Source organism: Carettochelys insculpta, chromosome 14 (assembly GCF_033958435.1).
Source record: "Carettochelys insculpta isolate YL-2023 chromosome 14, ASM3395843v1, whole genome shotgun sequence".
NCBI classification, from domain to species: domain Eukaryota; kingdom Metazoa; phylum Chordata; order Testudines; family Carettochelyidae; genus Carettochelys; species Carettochelys insculpta.
In genome coordinates this window covers 4,589,070-4,613,654 of record NC_134150.1, presented here as the reverse complement: position 1 = coordinate 4,613,654, position 24,585 = coordinate 4,589,070, and the positions used below count along the sequence as shown (strand labels likewise).

General features: G+C 44.1%; 1 protein-coding gene across 9 annotated transcripts in view; it reads left to right on the top strand.

The window, feature by feature from the left end:
* The first annotated feature begins 226 nt into the window (after window positions 1–226).
* The window catches only part of RSPRY1 (ring finger and SPRY domain containing 1), a 62,245-nt gene continuing 37,886 nt past the window's right edge, over window positions 227–24,585 (top strand). For 2 of the 9 annotated variants that reach the window (XM_075008949.1, XM_075008941.1), the window contains exons 1-4: window positions 240–341; window positions 7,782–7,935; window positions 8,750–8,914; window positions 20,694–21,188. In XM_075008949.1, coding sequence (XP_074865050.1) covers window positions 20,842–21,188 — 347 coding nt within the window. In that variant the 5' untranslated portion in view covers window positions 240–341; window positions 7,782–7,935; window positions 8,750–8,914; window positions 20,694–20,841. Of the gene's footprint in view, window positions 342–3,272; window positions 3,320–5,078; window positions 6,062–7,781; window positions 7,936–8,749; window positions 8,915–20,693; window positions 21,193–24,585 lie in introns of those variants that run through there. The other 7 variants (XM_075008942.1, XM_075008943.1, XM_075008950.1 and 4 more) reach the window with 7 other exon arrangements.

Here is a 24,585-nt window from a genome sequence, read left to right as displayed (position 1 = left end):
ATGCATTCTTCCTGTCACGCGGCCACCACTCGCCAACCGCCCCTCTCGACTACTTAGGCCGTCCCGACAACTTAGCGGCGATTGGCTGGATTAGTGACGGGGCGGTGTGATTGGACGCAGAGTCACGTGCTCGGGCCCGCGTACGGATTGGTTGGTTTGGGGAGGGAAGGGGCCGGGCGGGTTGCCCGGGATACGAGGCGGGGCGGGAGGGGGAGGAGTCGGTTCGCGGAATGGTAGGTCTGGCGCCTCCATCTTCCCACCCCGCGCCCAGATGGCACAAAGGGGCAGCGCTGCCCGGCTGCCGGCCTGAGCGGGGCACGAGCCCGGCGCCGCCCCGGCAGGTACCGCGAGGAGGGGGGAGTCCCGGCGGCCGGAGGGCAGCGGCTGTGGGGAGACGGGGACTGGCAAGCCCGGGGGGAGGCGCGGGGAGCTCCCCTCAGCCGCGGGGGGCTGGGCGGCTCCGGGGCCTGCCCCGGAGCTAGGGACTCGTTGGGGCAGGCGGGTCCTCCTGAGGGGTGGGGGTTCGCTGGGGGCGTGCTGGTCACTCTCGGCGGGTCCCCCGGGGGGCTGGGCCGAGGGAGGAGAGCGGAGGGGGGCGGCTCTCCCGGGCAGGGGGAGTGGATGCTGGTCTGGAGGGAGGCGGCCCCGGGTTGTGGGGCTGGGTTTAGGGGGCAGCTGGTGGTTCTGCGGGGGGCAGCCTTGTCCTAGGGGGTCTCGGGCTGGCGGGATCTCAGTGTGGGACGCGGTTCCTTGGGGATCTCCGGGGCTGCGAGGGGGGAATCCCTGTGTGGGACGCGGTTCCTGGGTGGTCCCCGGGGCTGTGGTGGGGATCCCTGTGTGGGACGCGGTTCCTAGGTGGTCCCCGGGGCTGCGAGGGGGGAATCCCTGTGTGGGACGCGGTTCCTAGGTGGTCCCCGGGGCTGTGGTGGGGATCCCTGTGTGGGACGTGGTTCCTAGGTGGTCCCCGGGGCTGTGGTGGGGATCACTGCGTGGGACGCGGTTCCTAGGTGGTCCCCGGGGCTGTGGTGGGGATCACTGCGTGGGACGTGGTTCCTAGGTGGTCCCCGGGGCTGTGGTGGGGATCCCTGTGTGGGGCGCGGTTCCTAGGTGGTCCCCGGGGCTGTGGTGGGGATCCCTGTGTGGGGCGCGGTTCCTAGGTGGTCCCCGGGGCTGTGGTGGGGATCCCTGTGTGGGGCGCGGTTCCTAGGGGATGTCCGGTGCTGTGGGGGGATCACTGCGTGGGACGTGGTTCCTAGGGGGTCCCCGGGGCTGTGGGGGGATCCCTGTGTGGGGCGCGGTTCCTAGGGGGTCTCTGGAGCTGGGGGGATCTCTGCGTGGGAAGGGATCTTCCCCTTAGCTACGACTTCTGTTTCTTTCAGCACACTGGGCTGTAGGACAGAGGGAGGCGATTGGAGGCTGGTTCCCCACCCTGCAGGTGGAACGGGATGTCAGAGTTGCAATAGGTCCGGTTTGCTGGATGGTAGCTTAGGCTCTAGTTTTGCCAGGCTAGGCTCGGCTAGGTGAAGTGCTGCTGATCAGTGGGGCGTGCTGCAAGTGTATGTTTTGACTAGGCGAGAGGTGCGTGGCGAGAGATCAGAGCCGAGACCTGTTCATCCCTGTTTTGCATTTACTCTCACTGTCTCCCTTGTAAAGGCGTGGGCTGTGCCGCTGCCTAGCTAAGCAGGGTTATTTTATTTGTGACAATGTAAGGATAGGTGGAGCGTGGCACAGAAGTCGGGCGTCCTCTTGTTTGCAGACACCTGCTTCCTGTTTCTCCCGTAATTTGTAGTGGACTTTAGAATGGCTGTACCTGACCTGGGAAGGTTCCTGTGATCTGGATTTCTGGTCCTCTTATAGATGGGTACTTTGCAGTATTTGTAGAAGAGTGCTCTGAAGTAAAATAAAAGGTGGACTCAGTTTAAAGTATTATACATGCAGTTGTATCTGAATCAAGGGCAGCTCTTGTCCTAGTCTTTGGGGTAGATCTAAAGTTAGAGATTCTGCCTGTGTGGGGGAAAAGCCACCAGGAGTAATGTCTCTCTATAAAAAATAAGAAGTGAAACTATTTTGGGCTGTATCCTTACTCCCATTGGTAAGCTTTACTCATATAGGTAGTCCTTTTGCTTTCACTGGAATAATTTGCATAACCAAAGTTGTTATTGTGTTTGCATGCAGGCTATTAACAAAAAGGGACTTCCTTTTTTTGTTTTTAGTCATATATTAAAAAAAAGATCCCCTGTTTCTGTAAAGCACTCAACCATATTTAAGTTTAGCACTCTTTTTAGTGTACATAAGATTAAACGTGTGCTCTGTAGTGCTTTGGAGAACTGAAGGCTTAAGTGAATACACTATTATTTTTGGAGTAATGCAGCCTCTAAGGGTTACCTTAAAAATGACAATGAAACTAGAATTTACAAAAAAAAAATCCCACAAACCAGGCTGCAGGGGACGTCAAGCACAGGAATAAATGTTAATTTATTACCAGCATCACAGACTTAATTCCTGGTGCACAAAAAAGTCCAAATGCATTGGGTTGCACTGAATTCTCTGATATGTATAATATGATAGATTTAATCCAGGATTCCTTCTGGGAGCCAGATAAATCCAGCAGGATTTAATAGCATGTGTGCGAATATGCATATCTATAAAAAATGTTTTTAGTCAGTGGGAAAATTCCCTAAAGTCAGAAGTTATGCTTTGGAAATAGTGTGTGAACTGTTCTCTGCCTAAATGTAAAACAAATTGTCTTCTCTGTGTTAGAACATCTTTGTAAACTGACACATTTTAAACTTAAATCTTTTTTAAATTTTTATTTCACTCCTTTTATTTTTTGTATTTCTCTGTAGTTTGGAAAATTATGATGAACTAGTCAGCTTTATCATTTCGATTAACATGCTACCACGATTCTACAATAGCGGATATTGCAGAGGGTCCTTTCTTGTGATGTTCTGTTTATCCTGGAAACATTTCAAATCGGTTTTGAGGGGATTGTTTTGTTTGTTCTTTAAACAAAGCTTGGATCGTGGGCCAAATTTCAACTGACATTTTCCGTATGACTTTGTATTCTGATGTGTGCGTGTGCGCTCTCTCTCTCTCTCTCTCTCTCTCACACACACACACACACACACACACACACACACACACACACACACACACACACACACACACACACACTCTAATTTATTTTGTGTTGTAAGATTTTTTTTTTCCATAACACCTTTGCCAGATATCTTTGCCTTTTTGTGTGTGGACGGAATCATAGGATTGGAAGAGACCTCAGGAGGTCATAAAGTCCAGCCACCTGATTAAAAAAGTGATGGTAAATAGAACAGGACACACACAAAAAGAATTGGAAACGACTAAGGTTGGAAGAGGTCATTTAGTCCAACCCCCACTCAGAGGAGGACCAACCCCAAATAAATAATCCCAGCCAGGGCTCTGTCAAGTTTTAAGGATGGAGATTCTACCACATCCATAGGCAACCCATTCCAGTGCTTAACCACACTCCTAGTGAGGGACATTAGGATAATCTACAAGAAGATTTCAGTGCATATCCCTCCCCCCCCCCGCCACACACACACACGCACAATTTGAGACCATTGTTTCTTGCCATTGGCACCACCCTCTGTGGGACCTTTTCCTACCCACGTAGGTAATTGAAGGCTGCTGTCAAATCTCCCTTCAGTCTTTCCTTCTGTAGACTAATAAGCCTGGTTCCCTTAGCCTCTTCTCATAAGGTGTGTGTGTCAACCCCCTAATCATTTTCTTGTCCTCTGGTAGACTTTCTCCAATTTGTCCACATCCTTTCTGTAGTGGGGGACCCAAAACTGGAAACAGAACTCTACTATACAAGAAAATAACCACTTCCCTCAGCCTTTTGGAGTGCTCCTACTAATGCAGCTCAGGCTAGAGCATAAAGCCAATTTTAAGGAACTTAACTCAATTTTACAATGTGACTGTCTTCACTGCAAATACCATTATGTCAATTTTAATGGCACTATGGTCGATCTGCCAATGCGGCACAACGCCAAGTTTGAATTTAAAAGATCAAATTAATGCTAGTGTGGAAACAACATTACTTTAAATCAATTTTATTGGCCTCTGTGGGTATTCCACAATGCCCAGAATGGGTACTTTGTGTCCGCTTTCACCTCTGCTGCTCTCCAGGTGTGCAGGAAGTAGGACTTGGGATGCCCAGCAATTTGAATTCATTTTCTTTCTGATCAGCATGGCGATTGCATCTAGCCATGAAAGAGAGTCCCAGCCTGGAGCCATCAGGAGAAGCAGGATCTCATTTTGGCTAACAGGCTAGTCCCCACCACACCACATGGCGGCTTAGCTGTGGGGACCAGACAGCAGCATGGCCTGCCCTGCGCAGGGTGAAGGCTTCTGCCCTGCACGGAATGTAGCAGAAGAGGCCAAGAAAATTTTGTGCATTTCAGATTTGTACAGTGTAGCCTCCCTGCCCCTGAAGGCAATAGGTACCTGGTGAGCTAGGCCACACCACATGATGTGGCTAGCCTCCCCCCGCCCTCACCCCCCCAGCTGCCACCACCACACCACATGGTGGGTGTGCAGAATAGACTGTTATTCCAGACAGCAGCATGTCCTGACCTGTGTGGGGTGAAGGCTTCTGCACTTCACATTTTCCAGGACTTACCAAGGACTCGGGAGACAGCTCCCTGGAGTGCAAATATTTTCCAGGGGCTGGCCTCCGAAAAGCAAAGGTGCCAGGGGGCTGCTTCCCCCCCAATGCAAATATTTTCAGTGCTGGCCCTCCCACCTAGGCACGCAACTGATGAAAAATTGTCAGCAAGTTACTCGTGGGCTGGCCCCTTAGAGGCAAAACAGTTTGAGAAACCCTGGGCCTCCCTGTGGAATCTGCAGCATAAAGTAAAAGCACACAAGACACAATTTTGTGGTCTAATGCTTTTTTCACACCCATGAATTTGCTAAAGCGGCCTTGGCTTAACACCCTGCCAACCCATCTCTTTCCTGTCTCAACCCACTCCCCCCCAACATGGCAGCCGTGCAGCCCCAGCTCAACCTTCCCCCCCATGGCCCCCTCCTCCGCCATGGCTCAGCTCAGCCCCTCGTCCCCCTCCCGTAGCCCCAACCGACTGCCAGGCTTAACCCTCCCCAACTGCCCCTCCCTAACCCAGGACTTACATTTCAAAAGGAACTCCACGTGCTCCTAATGTGTCACCAGCTCCCCCAACGCACAGTCGCAGGAGCAGCTCCCTGACCTGCACGCTGAAAGAGCAGGAGTCCGTTTAATTGGTTTAATGGTCCGGCTGGCCGCTGCACCAATTAAATCTTTCCTCTGCAGGCACAGAACCAGTGGTGGCAGCGGTGCCTTTTAAAAATGGCGCCAGGGAAAAAGGGTGCCGGAACACCTTTCCACCGGGAAAAAACCCTGACGGTAGCTATCATAATGCCACTGTATAAATCCATCGTATGCCCATACCTTGAATACCGTGTCTAGTTCCAGTTGTCCCCTCTCAAAAGGAATAGAATGGAAACGGAATAGAGGCAGAGAAAGATGATCGTGCGTGTGGAATATCTTCCATTGTAAATAGAGGCTATGAAGATTAGGTCTGTTCATCTTAGAAGTTGAGAGTGGAGACATGATAGAGGTCTATACATTTGTGAGTGGTGTGGGGAGGGTGAATAGAGAAGTGGTGTTTATCCTTTCCCACAACATAAAAAAACAGAGCCAGTAAAAGTTAATAGGCAGCAGGTTTAATACAAACAAAAAGTGCTTTTCATACAACAAACTTGTCAAACTCTTGAACCATCTCAACACCCCATGCTAGAGGTATAAATGAGTTCAGAAAGAATGCTGTAATTTCACGGTGGATAACTATTGAGGGACCTATTAGCCAAGGTGATTGGGGTGACCCTAAACATCTGATCACCAAAAGGCAAAGTTGGATCAGTCCATAATTGCCCTGTTTATACTTGAAGCTCTGTTACAGGCCACTGCTGGAGATCATACACCGGGCAAGATGGACCAGGGCCTGCCCAGTATAGCAACTTTCTTCTTACGCTGAAACTTTGGGTGAGGGCAAAAGCTCTTTCAGGTCATCTTGTCTTCTTTTGACACCATATTAAGTAAAATGGCCAGAAATCTCATGAAGGTATTGTAAATCATTTGCAGGCCAAATTTCATACAGCAGAAGTTTTAATTATTTGCATTTCACTAAAATGTAGAGACCCCAACCAAGATCGGGGCACTCCACTGCAGTAGCTTCTATATATAGCCATAGCTAGAGAGAGTCAGAGGTGATCCCTGGCTTGAAGCGATTAGTCTAAGTAGACAAATACAGACAAAGGGTGGAAGAAGGAGTTCTTATTGCCATTTAACACGTAGGAAACTGAGGCACAGAGTTCCCAAGGCCATATGGGAAGTCTGCTGCAGAGCCCAATCCTTAACAGCAAGACCGTCGTTTCTCTTGAGACACTTTAAGATAGTCCCTTTGAATTAGCAGTTAAAAATCTGCTAACGTCCTTTTTCTGAGCCAGCCCTCTGTTTTCTTATTAAGAATATAGTTGGTAATTGTGCTCTCTCCATGTCCTTATGTTGTCACTTTAGTGTGTGTTTTTAACTGGACTAAGACTGAAGGTTCTAGACACTACACACATCCTCTGTTTATGAAATTGTCTGACAACTTATGGTGCAAACTTCTAACTGAGACAGCACTGAATTTCTTTCAGCAGTGTTCGCAAAATGTTTCACACATCCCAAACTGTTTCAGCTTGTTTTATCCTTCTGTAATACATTAGTCATATTGCTTGGGTTATTACCATTGTTATGCTGTAAATCATAACATGATTCAAATGGTTATGGCATGTAGCGTTTCAACTCACTTTTAAAGTAGATCTCCTTGTAATAAAAGTAAAATTTACGTCAATTAAGTTTTTTAAGTAAAGCTTCTACAGCAGTAGCAGAGAAACCTCTCTGGGTTTTTTAATACATAGAATGTTGAGTGAAAAAATTGTTTTTCAGCTAAACAAGTTTTAAAAATAGTCCATTTAGAGAGAATAAATATTTAATCCCCCACTTCTTCAAATTTCCTGTCACTGATATTTGATACTTGAGAGATTACCCCAAATCCTCAAAATTGTTTCTCCTTCACTTGAATGTCTGCTGATACTTATTACAGTCTTTATGCTGAATCATCTTTCTATGAACTTTGTTCAAACTCATAGGCATAAGTTCCTCTATTGCTGACCAACTCTGTTCAATTTCTGTATCTTAGTGCGTCTGTGTCTCTCTTGCTTGTAGATCTGGGGTTTGCTTTATTTCCTTTCGCTGTTGAGCATTTCCGAAACAGAAGGTCCAAAACATCCTTTTCACTGCACCTCTTCCGGCCCAGGCTGTGTCAAAACACTTTCCTGCTACCCTATATTGCTGGCTGTGATTCATCCTTGCAGCTACCATACCTTCCATGTTCCCCACAATCCTTCCCATTTGTTAAAGAAACATGATCCCAAAAAAGTTTATGCTGTTTCTACCTCACTCAAAAATGTATTTATCAAAAAAGCCAGTGTTTACCCATTTGCTATATCCAAAAAGTAGGGTTTTTTGAAATAGCATAACAATGCCATTCAAATATTATATAACGCTAGCATGAGGAGAGAAGCAATTCCTTCCTCCAATGACAATGATAGCCAGAAGGACTAAATGTTTGAAACCGTGGGGAGAGAACAGTGGCACACATTTTTCAAACTACATTTTGATAGCCCTGTGGATTGACATCCTTAATTTATCTTCACAGAAAGCAGTTACCCTGCTCTGCTCAGCACTGGTGAGACCTCAGTTGAGGTACGTTGCACAGTTCTGGGTGATGCACTTTAAGAAAGGTGTGGACAAACTGGAGAACATCCAGAGGAATGCAATAAAAATGATGAAAGATTTGCAAAACCTGACGTGTGAGTAAAGGTTGAAAAAAAAATGGTTCACGTGTTGTCTTGAGAAAATAATCTGTAGCAAGGGAGATTTAGGTTAGAGGTTGGGGAAACTATTAGGAAAGGTAAGCAGCAGAATAGGCTTCCAGTGGATATTTTGGAGTTCTCATTGTTAATTGTTTGTTTAAGAACTAGTTAGACAAAAAAAATCTGTCAGGGATGGTTTATTACAGTAGGTTGCGCCTCTGTGCAGGAGGGAGGAATAAATGGCCTCTCAAGGTCACTTCCATCCCTACACGTTAATGATTTATCCACACGTGAGATTCCGTCTGTGGTGACAGGACAAGGTTTTTTCCCATGCTGTCCACCAGTGAGCCTTGACCCTGATTTGACAAACTGGACTTATACAGGTTGACCCTCTCTATCCCGAACTCTCTCATCCAGCAAACTCTGTAATCCAGCATGATTTTAGTTAGGCAGATGACTGCTTATCGTGGGTGTGGCCAAATTTCTTATGGTCTCATAAAGTTTGTTTACAGCTACCAGTCCTGGCTCTGTGTTCTGTGCTGTTATTTAGCTGTAATTTACCCCTAAATATCTTCTAAGAGCTCAGTAAGTGGTGGAAGTGTTAGTTGTGTTTTAGAAAATATTGACGACCTGTCATCTGGTGAATTCTCTTGTCCGGCACTGTTCAGGTCCTAAGGGTGCCAGATGAGAGAGGCTCCACACGTATCAAGATACAAGAATGAGCATCATATGCACAAAACATTAGTCTCATATGCTTGTCTTCATACTCTTACTTTTTACTGTTGATTGCTATCTTTCATGTCTGTCTAAGGTTCGATCCCATGGCTCCTCCTCACTTCTGACTTCAGTGGGATTACTCATGAGAAAGGACTAAAGGATTTCTTATACCCAATATTGCAGTGAACTCTGCATTACCTAATGTTGGAACCTGTGTGGAGCTCCACTGGTGAGATCCAGGTCCAGAATTATAACCCCTGTAAGCAAAATCTAGGCATCTTTTTCTTTCTATGAAACGCTAATGATACTGCTAATAAGGGATTCAGTTGTGATAGTGAATCCAGTTATCATGTGAAAACCAAATATTGACTTGCATCATTGAGACTCTTGAATGTTGAGGCTATGTTCTTGCAGAAACAGGACCTAAGTTTAATTTCTTTAAGAAAATATTCATAAGAATTTGATTTGCATTTGTCTTGGAATCTTTGAATCACGTTGCTCATTTAGATAGAACATTCAAATTGTTCACCATAAAATTTGATAATCACTCTCTGCACTGTGAATACTGCTCAGCATTTGTAATGGAAGCAGAACAAATTTGCTCCTCAGCTCCATAAATCTGTCAGCCGAGATGGTTTCCCTCTGTTTAATGTGAAATTTAATCAATTTTTCTTCGCTGAAAACATCCACACAAGGTGCAGCAGCAGTCAAAGCAAGTGGGATGTTAGAAATCATTAAAAAAGGGATAGAGAATAAGATGGAGCATATCTTATTACTTATATATAAAACCATGGTACACCCACATCTTGGATACTGTATGGAGATGTGGTTTCCTTACCTCAAAAAAGATGGTATTGGCATTAGAAAAGGTTCAGAAAAGGGCAACTAAAATGGTTAGGGCTTGGAACCAGGTTCCCTATGAGGAGAGATTAGAGACTGACTTTCCAGCTTAGAAAAGAGGAGACTAAGGGGGAGATATGATAGAGGTATATAAAATTGAGTGGTGTGGAGAAAGTGAACAAGGAAAAGTTATTTACTTGTTCCCATAATACAAGAAGTAAGGGACACAAAATGAAATTAATGAGCAGCAGGTTTAAAACAAATAAAAGGAAGTTTTTTCACACAGCACACAGTCCAATCTGTAGAAATCCTTGCCAGAGGAGGCTGTGAAGGCCAGCAATATAACGGTTTAAAAAAGAGCTAGATAAATTCATGGAGGTTAGGTCCCTTAATGGCCATTAACCAGAATGGGTAAGGAATGGTGTCCCTCACCTCTGTTTGTCAGAGGCTGGAGATGGATGGCAGGAGAGAGATTGCTTGATCATTAACAGGTTGCGTCACTCCCTGTGGGGCACGTGGCATTGACCACTGTCGCAGACAGGATCCTGGGCTCAATGGACCTTTGGTCTGATCCAGTTCTTATGTACACTGCTGTTCGAGAGGGGAAAATATTTCTGAGATGAGTGGGAACTGAAACCAAGTGCCTGAACCTGCTTTTTCTTACATATTTACATATCAGTTTCTCATTTGCTTGGAGTGTTCTCAGCTGCATAAAACGGGGAGGCTTTCTCCCATGGGGCAGCATTGTGACTGTCTTCAACCAAATGCCTGAAGAGAGAAATCATTGAGTTCTGGGGTGTACATTAAACAAAAACAGATGCCCTTTCCAGCCAAAACCTTCACTAATATTTTCTCCTGGTCTTTTGGGGTCAAGCCTCTTGTGTGTAGGTTTGATATTATTGATGTGTCAGGCATGCGGCATATAGACATCTGGATGGGATCTCTCTGTAGCAGTTGGGTTTTTAGCCCCTGTGTCAATTTGCCTTCTGGAGAAGCTTGTGACAGCATAAAGAGAGAAATTTTTGACCATTCTCAAGACCAGCACAACTTGGAAGCTGCACTGAGCAAGCCAAGATAGAAATGGGTAGGAAGAGTCAAGGAATCTCTGTCCATTGGAGGTTAAGAATGTGTTAGGCAAACACTGATCAGGGATGGTCTAGATAACAGGACATTTCATTCAGGGAACTGGGCAGATGACCTGTTGAGGTCCTACGTTCGTGATGGCATGTGGATGTGTTTTCTCAAGCCATCCTTTGAATGGCTTTCTGCCAAAGAGATGCCACAGCTGTGACTAAAAGCTGCGTCTCTCTCGGATGACTATCCTAAAAATCCATTTGAGGTAAAAAATAACTCATTCGTTTGTTTAGTGTTGAAGGTCCCAGGAAGTTTGATTCCTGCTGTGTGCCTATATGTACATGACCACAGTTCAGCGTGCTGCAGATACTTTTTATTTCTTTGTGCTGTAAAAAGGAAAGTATCAGCCTGCTGACAAAGCATTAAAAGACTTTTTCATATGACTCATTCCTATCTTTCAAATTATTTCATCTCTATCTACTTCTGATTCTCTTCCTTTTCCCTCCAATATTTTTGACCCTTTCCCAAATTTGGTCTTACATTTTCTTTTGTTCTCAAGTCACATTTGAAATTTGAACCAGAGGGACCATCTGTTTCATTGCTGAGCATGCGAGTGAGAGAGAGAGAGCAAGCTTTTAATGGGGAATGGATTACAAATTTAACTCTACACAAGCACCTGCCTCTTCATAATATAGCCTAATTAATCAACTCTATGAACAATGAGGAATTCTGTGGCACTTTAAAAACTTACAGATTTATTTGGGCATAAGCTACGTTTGTATTGTGGTACAGGTTGAACCTCTCTAATCCAAATTCTCTCATCCGACAAACTCCATAATCCAGTATGACTGTTAGTTGGCTGGATGACCACTTATCATGAGTGTGGCCAAGTTTCCCATGGTCCTATAAAGTTTGTTTACAGCCACCTGTGCTGGCTCTCAGTCTTCAGTGCTGTTAATTATTTAGCTGTAATTTACCCCTAAATGTCTTCTAAGAGCCTAGTAAGCAATGGAAGTGTTGGTAATGTTTTAGAAAATATTGACCTACTATCCAGCACTGGTCAGGTCCCAAGGGTGCCAGATGAGAGAGGTTCAACCTGTAGGGTTAGGACTTGGATCCCATTGTGCTAGGTGCTGTAAAAACACTGAACAGCAAGATTGTCCCTTCACCAGTTTACCATCTCTATGACCAGTGCTTTTTTCTACACAAAAAAGTGCCAGCTCAACCCCCACAGCCACAGACTGCCCCCCGCTACAGCCCCAGCTCATCCCCCTGCATGGCTGTGTGGCCCCAGCTTAACACCCCCTGCACAGCCCCAGCTCAACCCCCAACATGGCCACACAGCCCCAGCTCAGTGCCCCCCTGTGCTGGCTCAACCTCTTGCGTGGCCACATGGCCCCAGCTCAACCCACCCCTCACACGGCCTTGGCTCAGCCTAAGCTCAGTGGCCCCCTCCCCTCACCCCGGGTCAGCCCTTTGCATGACCCTTGCTCAGCCCCTTGCGCCACAGCACAGCCCCAGCTCAATGCCCTCCCCTTAACCTGGCCCCAGCTGAACACCCCCACCTTGCCCTGGCTCAGCCTGCCCGCTCCCCACCCCAACACAGCCACATGGGCACGGCTCAACTCAACCCACACCTGGTTTAATTCTCCCCTCCCACGTCTCCAACCTGTCGCCAGGCTTAACCCTCCCCCACTGCCCCCTGCCAACCCAGGACTTACATTTCAAAAGGAGCTCCACATGCTCCTGTCGCTTCGCCAGCTGAGCAGCTCTCCCCCGGCCTCCATGTACAGCCACAGGAGCAGCTCCCTGCCCTGTGTGCTAAAAGAGCAGAACTCAATGTAGTTGGTCAAATGGTCCGACTGGCCATTAAACCAGTTAAGTCAAGTTCTGCTCTTTCTCTTGCAGGCAGGGAGGCAGAGCAGCAGCAGCATTTTTTTAAGCAGGTGGCGGAATCCAATTCCACTGCATTGCACCGGAAAAAAGCCCCGTCTGTGACAAAAGACAATAGGAAGATGTGATGGGGTTCAGGGGTCCCCGAGCACTGCACCCCATACGCAGGCAGGAGTGACTCACTCAGTGGGTAGAATAGGAAGTTTCTTAGTCGACAGAGGCACAGCTCAGTACAGAAGTGTCAGTACAGCAGGTGGAGATAGTCATTCCAATCCACCTTGGGGAGAGGAGCCCAAGGGGTTCCCCATCTGGGGTCTAGCTTCCCCCTCAGCCCAGGCTGGCTGCCTTCAGACTGCCACCTCAGATTCAAACCCCAGCTGGTTTCCTCTCTGCTCCTTGTTCAGGTCAGATGCGTTACCTGCCAGCTTAGGTGACAGCCCCAGGGAGTCATCCTTAGCAGCTATGAGCTGCTCTGCCTGTCACACACGCATCCAGCCTGACTCTCTCTCACGCACTCCCCCCATCACAAAAGACACAGATGAAACAGTATTGGTCAGCGTGATAGTCACTGGTCTCTGCACACCATCAGCCTATGGTTAAGCATATGTTGATTTAGGTTGTGTGTGTCTTGAATCTTGCTTAGTTGTAACGATTACTACACCATTTTCTAACCCAGTCATTGTACTAAGTTCTTACTGAACAGTTTTCTAAGCAGTCCTACCATATTCTAAAACAATTCTTCAAATAATCGTATTCCACTACATTAATTGTTTCTGTTTACATAATTAATTCTGCTATGTGCACAATCAAAGTGGGTTGAACAAACTTTTTACACTGGGGACCCCCTTTTTGTCCCTGCGATTAGCCCGCTCCCACAACCCGTCTAATAGAATCCAAATCAATGGACATTTCTGTTATGTTCATATGGGCGGGGGGGAACTCTTTTGGCGTCTGCAGATCTATGTGAGGCAGCAACATCAACTGTAATGGTGCAATTGGAGAGAGGCTACAGCCACCTTCCTCAGCCCTCCCAGGCAACCACATTAAAACAAAAAAATGTCACTGTTAAAATAGCCCTCCGAACTTCAGCAGTTCTGGGTTGTTATCAACAGTAACAGCTCCCAGCTGTTTAAAGAGTGCCCCCCCCTCCCCCCCGCCACCCCACACACACTTTTCCCATCCCTCCTGGGCAGCTGTTTGAAGCAAGCAAAAGAACTAAACAAAGTATCAACATACTGTAATTACCCTTAAGAAACCCAGACTCTCTTGGGGAAAATGAAACCAGCGTCTGCCAGTAAAAGCTCATCACAACTCAGCTGCCTCTGCAAAACGTGAGGTGGGGGTGGGAACCAGAAACAACAGCAGAGACTGAGGGAGCCAGGAAGATAGGCAGCTGAGTCAAGAGAGGCTGCAGGGAAGGAACCCGAGGACCGCCTCAGGGGGAGGGCAGGACCAGAAATTGAGCTGTCCCTCTGCTGGTAGAGAGGCAGGTGGAAGCTAGAGGGAGGCAGCGACTGGTCCCTGTGGGGGAAGGGGAGAAGCTGATTGTGCTGCCCCCCACCCCCTTTTGAATTTTTGCGCACCACTGAATTCAAGAACCAGAGACCATACAGATGATCAATATTGAAATGGGGACCATAAAAGATAATGATAAAGAAGAGTAGGGATTTCACAATCGCAACTTGTTAAATGATTTCTTGACAGATGTTAACCATTTTTTTTCCCCTTAAGATCTGTTCTTTATCTGGTGATGGTGGGTAATATCAGGTCAGGGTCACCTTCTTAGCAGCCAGATATTACATTATTTTAATGTAATTTTACATTGTGGTTTTCTGTTTCTCAGCTAATGGCTGCTGCTCTCCTAATGTGGCTACTGACAAAACTTTGTGGCCTAAGGGTACGTCTTTGCTACTTGGAAGATAGACTGGATCATGGTTGATCTTCCAGTGTTTGATTTGGGGGCCTAGTAAGGACATGCAAAATCAACCTATCGGGGTCAACAGTCGACCCCGTACTCTTCAATATTGCAAAGAGTAGGGGAGGTTTACAGGAGAGTTTCACCTGTTGACTCCCTCAGTGAGGACGGGCGGATAACTCAATTCCAGCTATGCAATCAGCTTATCTACAGTCGCTGTAGCTGGAATTACGTATCTACAGTTGACTTTAAGTCTAGTGTAGACCTAGAGTAAGGAACAGCATGATTGTGGTACAGCTCTCACCTGACTCTTGACCCCAAGTCCCCAACCCTTCCTCCTCCTGCCCTCTTTTCCCTCCCAGTTCTGCCTTATTCTTCGAACGTGCCCCATCCCCACACCCTCCTTCCCTGCACAGGGAGGAATAGCTGGGAGGAAGCATGAGAAGTTGATTTGATGGAGTCACTGTTTGTGGGGCCAGGTTGGTTGTTAGCTAGTGATGTGTGCTGAGCACCCACTAACTTTTTGAGAGCACTCGTGGAGTTGGAGCCTATATTGATCAAGAAGGGAGGAAGTGAGGAGAGTTGGAGACAAATTAGCATCTCTCTTTTGTCCATATTTTAATCTGGACAGAAGGGGACAAGTCTAGAATGCAGAGGTAGATCTTTGAGGGCTTGTATCAGAATCACTATGTTTGGTTTTTAAAAAACAAAGCATAAGCACCCTTGAGTGACATAGCTATGCTGGCAAAACTTTCTAGTGTTGACTTGTCCTTAGATTAAAAATTTGAACTTTGTACCTTTTTTTCCCATTAAATTATATTTGATCTTACTACCATAGCTCTTTTATCAAATATAAATCCACTTATGTTTGGAATTTAAAGGCTCCATTCTACAAGGTCTTGAGCAGCGTAGCCTTCTTGAAGAAAGTGTTTTAAGTATGTGCACTCAGTATCTTGCAGGATCATAGCCGTAATTGCCCAAACTTTGGTATAGTTTTAGTGAACCTAGTGGATTTGGGGATTACCTTTCCCCTCTGAATCCTTAACTGAATACGTTAGGGATCATATTCAGCCCTGGTTAACTCCACTGATTTCATTGGGTTTGGTTGAATTTAAATGTTCTTTACAATCTTCCATCATATGCAGCTTAAAGAAACAAGGTGAGTGAGGGAATATTGTATTGGATCAGCTTTAGTTGGTGAGAGAGACAAACTTTAAAGCGTTCTTGGAAGCTTGTCTCTCTTACAAAGAGAAGTTGGTCCAAGAAAAGCTGTTACCTCAACCATCTTATCTCTCTAGTATCCTGGGACCAACATGGCTACAACTATGCTATATGCATCATACATAATTAACATTCTTTTTCTTTTGGGATTAAGGTGACCAAATCCTTGTTGAAACTGTTGACCATCTAGTACTTAAAAATAGTGGTCCAGTTTGGGGGTGAAATTGGGAGCTGAGGAGGAAAGAGGACATATTAATGACCATAAAAAACAGATCTGTGCTCAGTTCTGAACTTATTGCCCATTTAGTGCCCATTGGTAGAAGTTGAATTTTAGCTTTTGCGCTGTAAAATGGTTGGAGTAGAGCCTCAAGTTACTTCCGTGCCCAGGGTACGTCTGGTTTGTAACACAGAGAAAAACATTGTTTTTTCCCCAGAAGTTTACAACTGAATGTTGACTTAATAAAGCTTTTGAAATTTTACTATGCAGAAGAAAAATGCAGCTTTTTAATCATCCTTATTTACATGAAACCTCAGCCCTGTGCAGATAGCAGACCACCTGAGCCTGCTGGGTGGGCAGCGGTGGGGATGGCTGCCTGCCCAGAGAGATGGCCCTGGGGCTGGCAGTGGCTCTGCTTCAGCGGGCAGCCCATCTCAGGGAGCCGTCTGCCAGCCTTGCGGAAGGGGCCCAGGGCTAGTCCTACCCCTTCCATCCTACATCCGACATTTTAGGTTCTCTGACCGTCGGTCGATCCCAATTATGTCAGACACTTAGCATGAATGTGACATTTACTTCTTATGCTTGTAGAAATTCTTTGATCAGATGTATTGGGATGTTGATAATTCTAGTTAAGGTATTTTCATGAATGAGACATATTCAACTGAAAAACACATAAAGAAATTTGGTATGGCTACGATCTGAAGAAGTGGGTCTGTCCCATGAAAGCTCATCACTTAATAAATTATTTTGTTAGTCTTTAAAGTGCTACTGGACTGCTTTTTTTGTTTTGATAATATATAGAGTAGCACGGCTATCTCTCTGTTACTAATAGCTGTTTTACTAACTGCAACTTGTGTTTTATTATTTTCTGTTGCAGAGATGCTTTGTTAAAATAAGTCTAGAATGAAATTTTTACTACACTCAATTGACTGGGTTTGGCAAAACCAGAGAAGTCCTCTTTACAACTGTTGTAGTTCTGGTATCTAGGCAGCATTTGTCCACCTTCCTCTTCCCAAGTTGATGATCTCTACAGCATACCTTCTAGTGTTAATTCTGTCTGTAGTTATTTCCTTTACGTTAAACTTTCTTTGAAACCTTTTTATTTCTTGGCCATACGCACTTCAGAATATATGAGATTCCTCGAACAGATGTGCAGGGGAGATAATGTTGCATTATCTCCTTGTTATAGATCATACTCTTGTATGCCATACCAGTCGTTTGTCTCCTTTGCCGAACATCAGTTGTATTGGTGTGATAAAGCTGCTTGTACCTTCAGCTTGTTCTCCATTTTTGTCTCTAGCACTCTGAGATGTTTCAGAGTATTTAAGCTGTTCTTTTGTCCCTTCTCAGTCTTTATTCCTGCTTTTATCCCTAAAGTTCCATTTAAAATTCTTTTATTCTGTCCTTTTATTTTCAACAGTGAAATCAGCTTAGTTGGAATGACCATCCTCTGCTTGATACTGAAATAATCCTCCTTAGCAGTTTTAAAAACTCGTAACAAAAACCAGCTAGATCAGGCACAAATTCTTTTCCACTTCCCATTACTGTGACAGAAGTTTTCTTTCATGCCCTTTAAAACGAATATTTTATGTAGTTGAGAAACTCCATTTTCCTGAGGTGAATAAATTGGCCAGCCTGGTATATAGGCAGCTGTTTACAATGGCATCATTGTGATTTATTCTGCTCGGGGCTGGAAACTGCATTTTGCAGTTGCAGTCGCAAGTGCTTTTGGTGCACAGATGAGTGCAGCCTTGCCCAGCAGTGCGGTGACAGGAAGTAGAATAACACTTGCAGAAGGTGAATTCTGGCTGACTAACTTAGATTGGGCAGAGTGGAGTCTTTTTGTCAATGTTACTCTTGCTTCTCCTGGTCATCTAGGGATTGATGCTTCCCTTCCCCTCTCAGCATTCAGTTATTTGGAAGAGGAGGAAGTTCCCCAGCCCATGTTCTATTTCAGGTTCACAGAGGTGTGAAAGCGAAGATGATTTCCTGTTGCCATATGAATAGAAGCCTCTAGGAGGCTCAGCTTTTACTGGTAGGGTTAGTCCTAAATCTAGATAGTGGTTCACACTGGAGCCCTGAGTGAAATGCTTTTTCAGTAAGCACAGCATAATCTCTCACACAAAGCTGGGAATTCTGTATTACTTCAGCTGCCAGGAAAACCACCTCTTTTCTTAGAAACTTAGCTTCCAAGCAAATCACTTTTTCCAAGCCATACATGTTCACTGTGGCTTGACCCGTATGTAGAGTCACAGCTTTGAAAAGCTCCGCCATTGAAATCAGCGAAGCACTATAATTCACTGGCTATGATAATATCCCATATGGTGCTACTTTTCTGTGCCTTAAGGGGAGACAGTCCGTTTCAGTTAGTGAGTTAGAGCATTCCATTAGGGAGCCCAAAGTGGTTTGCTGCCTCTATATCCTAAACAGTGAAGTAATGTCCTTGGAGCATCTCTGTCCTACACAACTGGTTGCCAGATAAATAATGATAATTTGCCCTGATACATATGCTTTGCTTATTTGAATATATTTAACAGGTCTGCGATGAGCTGGGATTTAAATATCCTTCTCTGATTTTTTCACTAGTCATTAGCTCTCCAGCACATAGTTTATTGAAACCAGTTGGATTAAGGTTGTGTAGAATGACTTTGGTCTTAAAATTCCCAATAAAGAAAGATTGCTTGGTCACCACTAGACCCAGACGTACCAAAAATAATGTTAACAAGAAGTCCTATGAAACCTTATAGACTAACAGATATTTTGGAGCATAAGCTTTCGTGGGCAAAGACCAGCCTTGTCTTCGGGTCTTTGCTCACAAAAGCTTATGCTCCAAAATATCTATTGGTCTATACGATGCCACAGGACTTCTTGTTGTTTTTGAGGCTAACTCGGCTACCTCTCTGATTTAAAAAAAAAAGTTAAGACCTGGTCCTAAGAGATGCTAAATACCTACAACTCCTGTTCTCTTGAGTGGCAGTTGCTGATTCTGAGCAACCCTTAGGGTCAGGCTCTCATGAATTATTTCAAACAAGTGGCTAGTTCACTATTGTGTCTATTGTCTGTCTGTGTAAACAGCTGCTATGGAATTTAATATTTGTGTTCCCAGGGCCTCATGAAGAGTAAATAATATAAGGTCTGATCTGCAGTAAATATTTAACTCCTGCTGAGGATCAGTTCCCAAAGTGCACATACTCTTGTTTTTGTTGATTGTCTTGACTTAGATGCTCTCTCTATGGGGTGGGAGGGAGGCTTCTTCTCCCCACCTTTTTTATTTAAAAACAAAAGGTATGGGATGGGTATATATTAAAATTAAAAGGAGAATAATTTTTCCTCCCCCGTCCTTGTAACAGCCGTGTAGGAGTGGGGTGTGTGACTCACCCCCAAATCACAGTCTGTTTTCCTCAGATCCCCAATTCTGAAGATCTATAAGTTGGGTAATTTATGCATGTGCATTATGATTAGTCTTTAATTATATTACTTACTTTTACGTGCTTGATTTTTCAACTGTCATCATTTAATGTGATTGTCATTGGCTGCCCTTTCGCAAGGCCATGCAATAAGACATACTGTTACTCACAGCTGTGTTGGTGTTTTCCTAGCAGAAGTGCAGTCTGGGTTGGAGTGAAGGTGGACGTGTAGAGCACATGACACGGTACATGCAGAGGGAAGGAAGGGAGTGTGATGCTGTGACTGAACTAAGAAACTTTTTACATCCGCTTTAACATGGCTTCTCTAAAGACTGCAGGGAAGGCTCTGAAAATAGATAGGACATTAGTTTTTAAGGGTTCTTCTGGAAGACCCCTGAGATAAAACCACTTGGTGCTTAATATGGGCTGAGCAAACTGAGGCCTTACTTTCACCTTGATGGTATTCCTGTGTCTGTAATACAGTGAATTTTGAATGTCGCATCCAATTGAAATCCAGTCCAATCAATTGCAGGTTTTCAAGGAATGTTCTAGTCCATTGTTTCTCAACCGGGGGTGCACAGAGGTCTTCCAGGGGACTCATCAACTCATCTAGATATTTGCCTAGTTTTACAACAGTCTACATAAACGCTAGTAAAATCAGTACAATCTAAAAGTTCAGTGACAGTGACTTGTTTCTACTGCTTTATATGCGTTGAGCTGAAATGTAAGTACTGTACAATATTTCTATTCCAACTCATTTACTTGATAAGATGATAGAAAGAAAACAAGTTTTCGTTAATAGTTGTCAGTGATATTTTTATAAGTAAGTAGTTATTCAGTGAGGTGTAACTTGGTGGTATGCAAAAAAAAAAAAATCTGACTCCTGAAATGGGTACAGTAATCTGGAAAGGTTGAATGGGACTTGTTTCAAGACCTCAGATTACCTTCGGGCCATGTTTCTCGACTGGTGGTATGTGTACCATTAGGGGTACGTGAGAGAAGTCTGGAGGCACTAATACTTCTTTTTTTGACCTCCAGGAGCAATGCATTGTGTGGTACTCTGACGTAAAAGATCATGAGCTGTTTCTGCCAGAACTTCAGCATGTGCTTCCACACAGTTGATTTGTTTCAAACCTGCTCAGTTTTCACACCAGCATTATTTGCACACCATATTCCCAGTCATTTCAGTTGGAGTTCTGGGTACACAAAAACAGCGCAATGGACCCCAGATGCAAATTTAACACATCTAGGCATCAGTTATCTTCTGTCCCATGAAAGCTCATCACCTAATAAATCATCTTGTTAGTCTTTAAAGTGTTATAGGACTGCTTTTTAGTTTTGTGAAGATACAAGGTTACCTCTCTGTGACTATTCAAACTAATTGTTTTCTTCACTGTTGATGGAGAAACTTTAAGACTTGCTTATTACCCAAGAAACACGATTGACTTTCATTTCTCTTCTTTTTACGTAGGCATGCTTCTGGATGACGATGAATATTTTAATTGATGATGTCAGAAGCTAAATCTGCAGTTCCCCATTCATTCCAGCTTGGTAGCAACACATAAAATGCAAAGACTACAATTCAGGATCAGAAAACTATTAACCTTAAAACTTTCTAGATGATTGTAGTTGCTTTGGTTGTGTTCTATGCTAGCAGAAACCTCCTCCAAGGTTTACTGCTGACTCTAGAGCAGCACATCCCCTGCATCGTGGGAGCTTTGGGGGCCAGCAACATGGGCAACTCCTGTGTTTGTCGAGATGATAGTGGTGCAGAAGACCACGTGGAATCACAGAGTCAGCAAACACAGAACAGTAGAGTACTGGTACCCGAAGCAAGAAGCCATCCAAGGGACCCTGTAAGGCCACCCAGGAGGGGGCGAGGGCCACATGAACCAAGAAGAAAAAAGCAAAATGTGGATGGACTAGTGCTTGACACGCTGGCTGTGATACGGACATTGGTGGATAAGTAAGTACCTCTGAAAGAGTCATTCAATAGTAACAAAAATTGTTCTGTTGAAAACTTCAGTGCTGAAAATTAAAGATACCTCTTTCTCAGAAACCACCAAGAGCATGTATAAAATTAATATTTTTAAAATTAAAATATTTTTACATATAAGTAAAATCCAAAGATCAGTTGCCTTGGAATGATTTTGTTTACTTGCTTATTCTACTCTCAGAAAATGGCTAAACAAAACTATAGCTAGATGGTTTTAATCTTCATTGGATAGGTGTATGTTTCTGGTTGTAAATCTCATTTCTTATCTTTAAAGCCAGCATACTGTAATTGCTCATTGGATGAGTCAAGTGCTGGACTTACTGCATGCTCAAAACACTCTTTGTGGGCTTTTTGGATACACAAAGGCCATCTCTCACTAGAGTGTTTTGTCACAAAATATCTTTTGATAGATTCTTCTGTTGACAGATCACGGCCTGACTTCCAAGCGGAGTGAAAGAGAGAGCCACTCTGTTGACAAGAGAGCGGCCACGTTGCCCGGCTGCTCTCTTGACAGAACTGCCCGGCCACTCTCCCAACAGAACGACCAACCAGAGGCACAGCAGACAGGGCTTTCCAGTTTCCCAGAAGTCCTGTCTGTTGACAGAGGACCCCCTGGACTGTCCTGACTGGCTTTCTGTTGACACAATCTGTCAACAGGGGCATTCTGCTTCATGGGGGAGTGGCAGAATGCTGTCGACAGAAGTGCCATGTTGTGTCAATTTACTGTTGACAGAACACCTTGGGAATGTGGATGCTCCGTAGGTTTTGTCGACAAAACACTGGTTTTGTCAACTCTCTAGTGTAGACATAGCCAAAAATCAAATCTGCTCCTGTTTTTGATGGTTGGGCTATTGCTTTTTATAGGTCATGAAACACACCTCTAAAGTTTTTGTTCATTATTATTTGGATTGGATAGAGGTGTGGATTGGTGAGGCCAAAACAGGAAGAAACTATTAGCTGTGTCACTTGCTCTTCATAGCCTCCACTTGAACGTAAGCTGGAGAGATCTCAAGATAATGAGCCTTGATTCATGTGTCTGCATGGGCACTCTGGAATATACCTGCTGGAGGACATGTGCACATGACATCAAATTTGTCTTAAAATTTCCACTTTTGGTAAAACCCATTGATTTCTAGCAACCTCAGTAGGACACCTTCGGCTTAGAAAATCATGCCTCTGGAATTTTTACCGAGTGTTACAAATAATGCCTGTAATGTCTCATAAATGAAAGCTGTCGAAAAGATATTTTTCTTGTCCCTACCTCTACTTCTCCAGTTTATTTACTTTATGAATTTGATACCACCTTATGTCTACTTAATTTTGCTGGGCTGTGTCTACACTTGCCTCCTCCTTCGAAGGGGGTGTGGTAATCTGGCTGTTGGGAGATTACTAATGAAATTCTGCAATGCATATGCAGCACTTCATTCGGCAAATTCTCCCCTGCGGCAACTTTGAAGTATCAAACTTACAAGTGCCGGCATGACGTGTAGTTGGGGACACTTTGAAGTGCCCGCACTACTTTGAAGTGCATTTATTCCCAGAATTTTTTGGGGGGAATAAAGGCACTTTGAAGTGTTTAATCAGACTTCCCCACCCACAATCTGCCAGAGTGCTGACTCTTCTCCTTGTTTTCTATTGCTAAATTGTGTTGATAGTAAAATGTATTTTTTACGTTTCTTAATTTTTTCTGTTGCTGTAGTTGCCTCAAAGACAATCATGAATGATGGGGAACTGTTCGTAAGAAAATTTATGTACTTTATCTGTTGAAAAGGATAGGGTACCTCTGGATTAGGCTTCCAGCGATAGACCAATAGAAACATTTTCACTGAACTTTCTATTTAAAAAAAAAAAAAAAGGGGGGGGTGGTGGAATGGGAGGTTTGGTATAACAATGAGACTGCTAAAACAGAAACTTCCCCTATGGTGTCTCTGACTCAGAACCTCAAAATGAAAACTTACAGGAAACAGTGAATTTGGCCACTCTCTATCAAGAGAGTGTAAGCTAAATACCATAAAGGGTAGAAGTGACTGAACCACACCCACCTGGGAACCAGAGGCAAACTTCCTCTGAGAAATAGTCAAGTACTGTCTCAGAGTAATGTAGATTTTAAAAAATCGTGTAGCTTTTATTGATGGCTTTTAGTAACACATTTCAGGATATTTTGTTTTCTAAAAAATTTAGCCTGACAGCATTCTCTTCAAAATCTTCTGTCCTGAAAAGTAATTTAAGTCCATTGAAATATACAGTTGAATTACTCTACCTATTTGCTTTTATATCATGGTCCACAATGGACAGTCTTCTGCAAATTTTGAATGTTAGCTTTTGAAATAAAATCCAGTGTTCTCTCCGAAATCGTTCTTTAAGAGAGCTGCTTTTTTCCCCACCCCAGGGGTAGCTACAAAAATGCCAGCATTTCACCTCCTGTCTATAACAAGAATGAAAAATTTAAAAGCACAGTTTTGCAGTGGTTGCACAAATGAAGCACTAAACAATAAAATATTCCTTTCTATTTCATCCTAATCATGAGGAAGGATTTATGGTGAAAGGAACAATGTTTAGAAAATTACAATGATAATGTCTGCTACAGACAAAGAAAAAATAGAATGAAAATTTTAGAACTGTGTTTTCAATGTTAAATAGAAAGAACATCCTGGAAGAAAAGGCCCACTTATTCTTCTGGTTGTTCTGACTGTATCTCCTCTGTGTGAAAACAACTTAATAACAGACTTTGAGACTACATGCATGCTCAAGAAAACATATTACTATAGCTATAGGGAGCAGAGATGTGGTAAAGTGTCTATGGAACCCTCATATGAAGAGGGATAAAGGACTTGGGGGGTGGGACGGGAGATAATAGGTGTGTCTACACTTGCATTCATCTTTTGAAAGAGGTATGCAAATGAGGTGCATATTTGGCACCTCATTTGCATATTATTTCAAAAGCGCTTCTTTCGAAAGAAGAACACCAGTGTCGACGCTGCTCTTTCAGAAGTAAACCCCATCTTCGAAAGAATCCTTCTTCCCATTAAATAAAGGGAAGAAGGATTCTTTCAAAGATGGGGTTTACTTTTGAAAGAGCAGCGTCTACACTGGTGGTGGTCTTTCGAAAGAAGCGCTTTTGAAATAATGTGCAAATGAGGTGCCAAATATGCAAACGTGCACCTCATTTGCATTTTCAGTTTCCCTCATTTGCATACCTCTTTCGAAAGAGGAATGCAAGTGTAGACGTACCCAATGAGCAAGAAGCTTCACATACTGAAGAAACCAGTGGCACTAAAATGACTTGATGTATATGTGTTTTGGAAGTTTACAGTTGAGTAAGCGTTGTCTTGTGCATCACAAACTAACCCAGAGAATGGAATCAGAA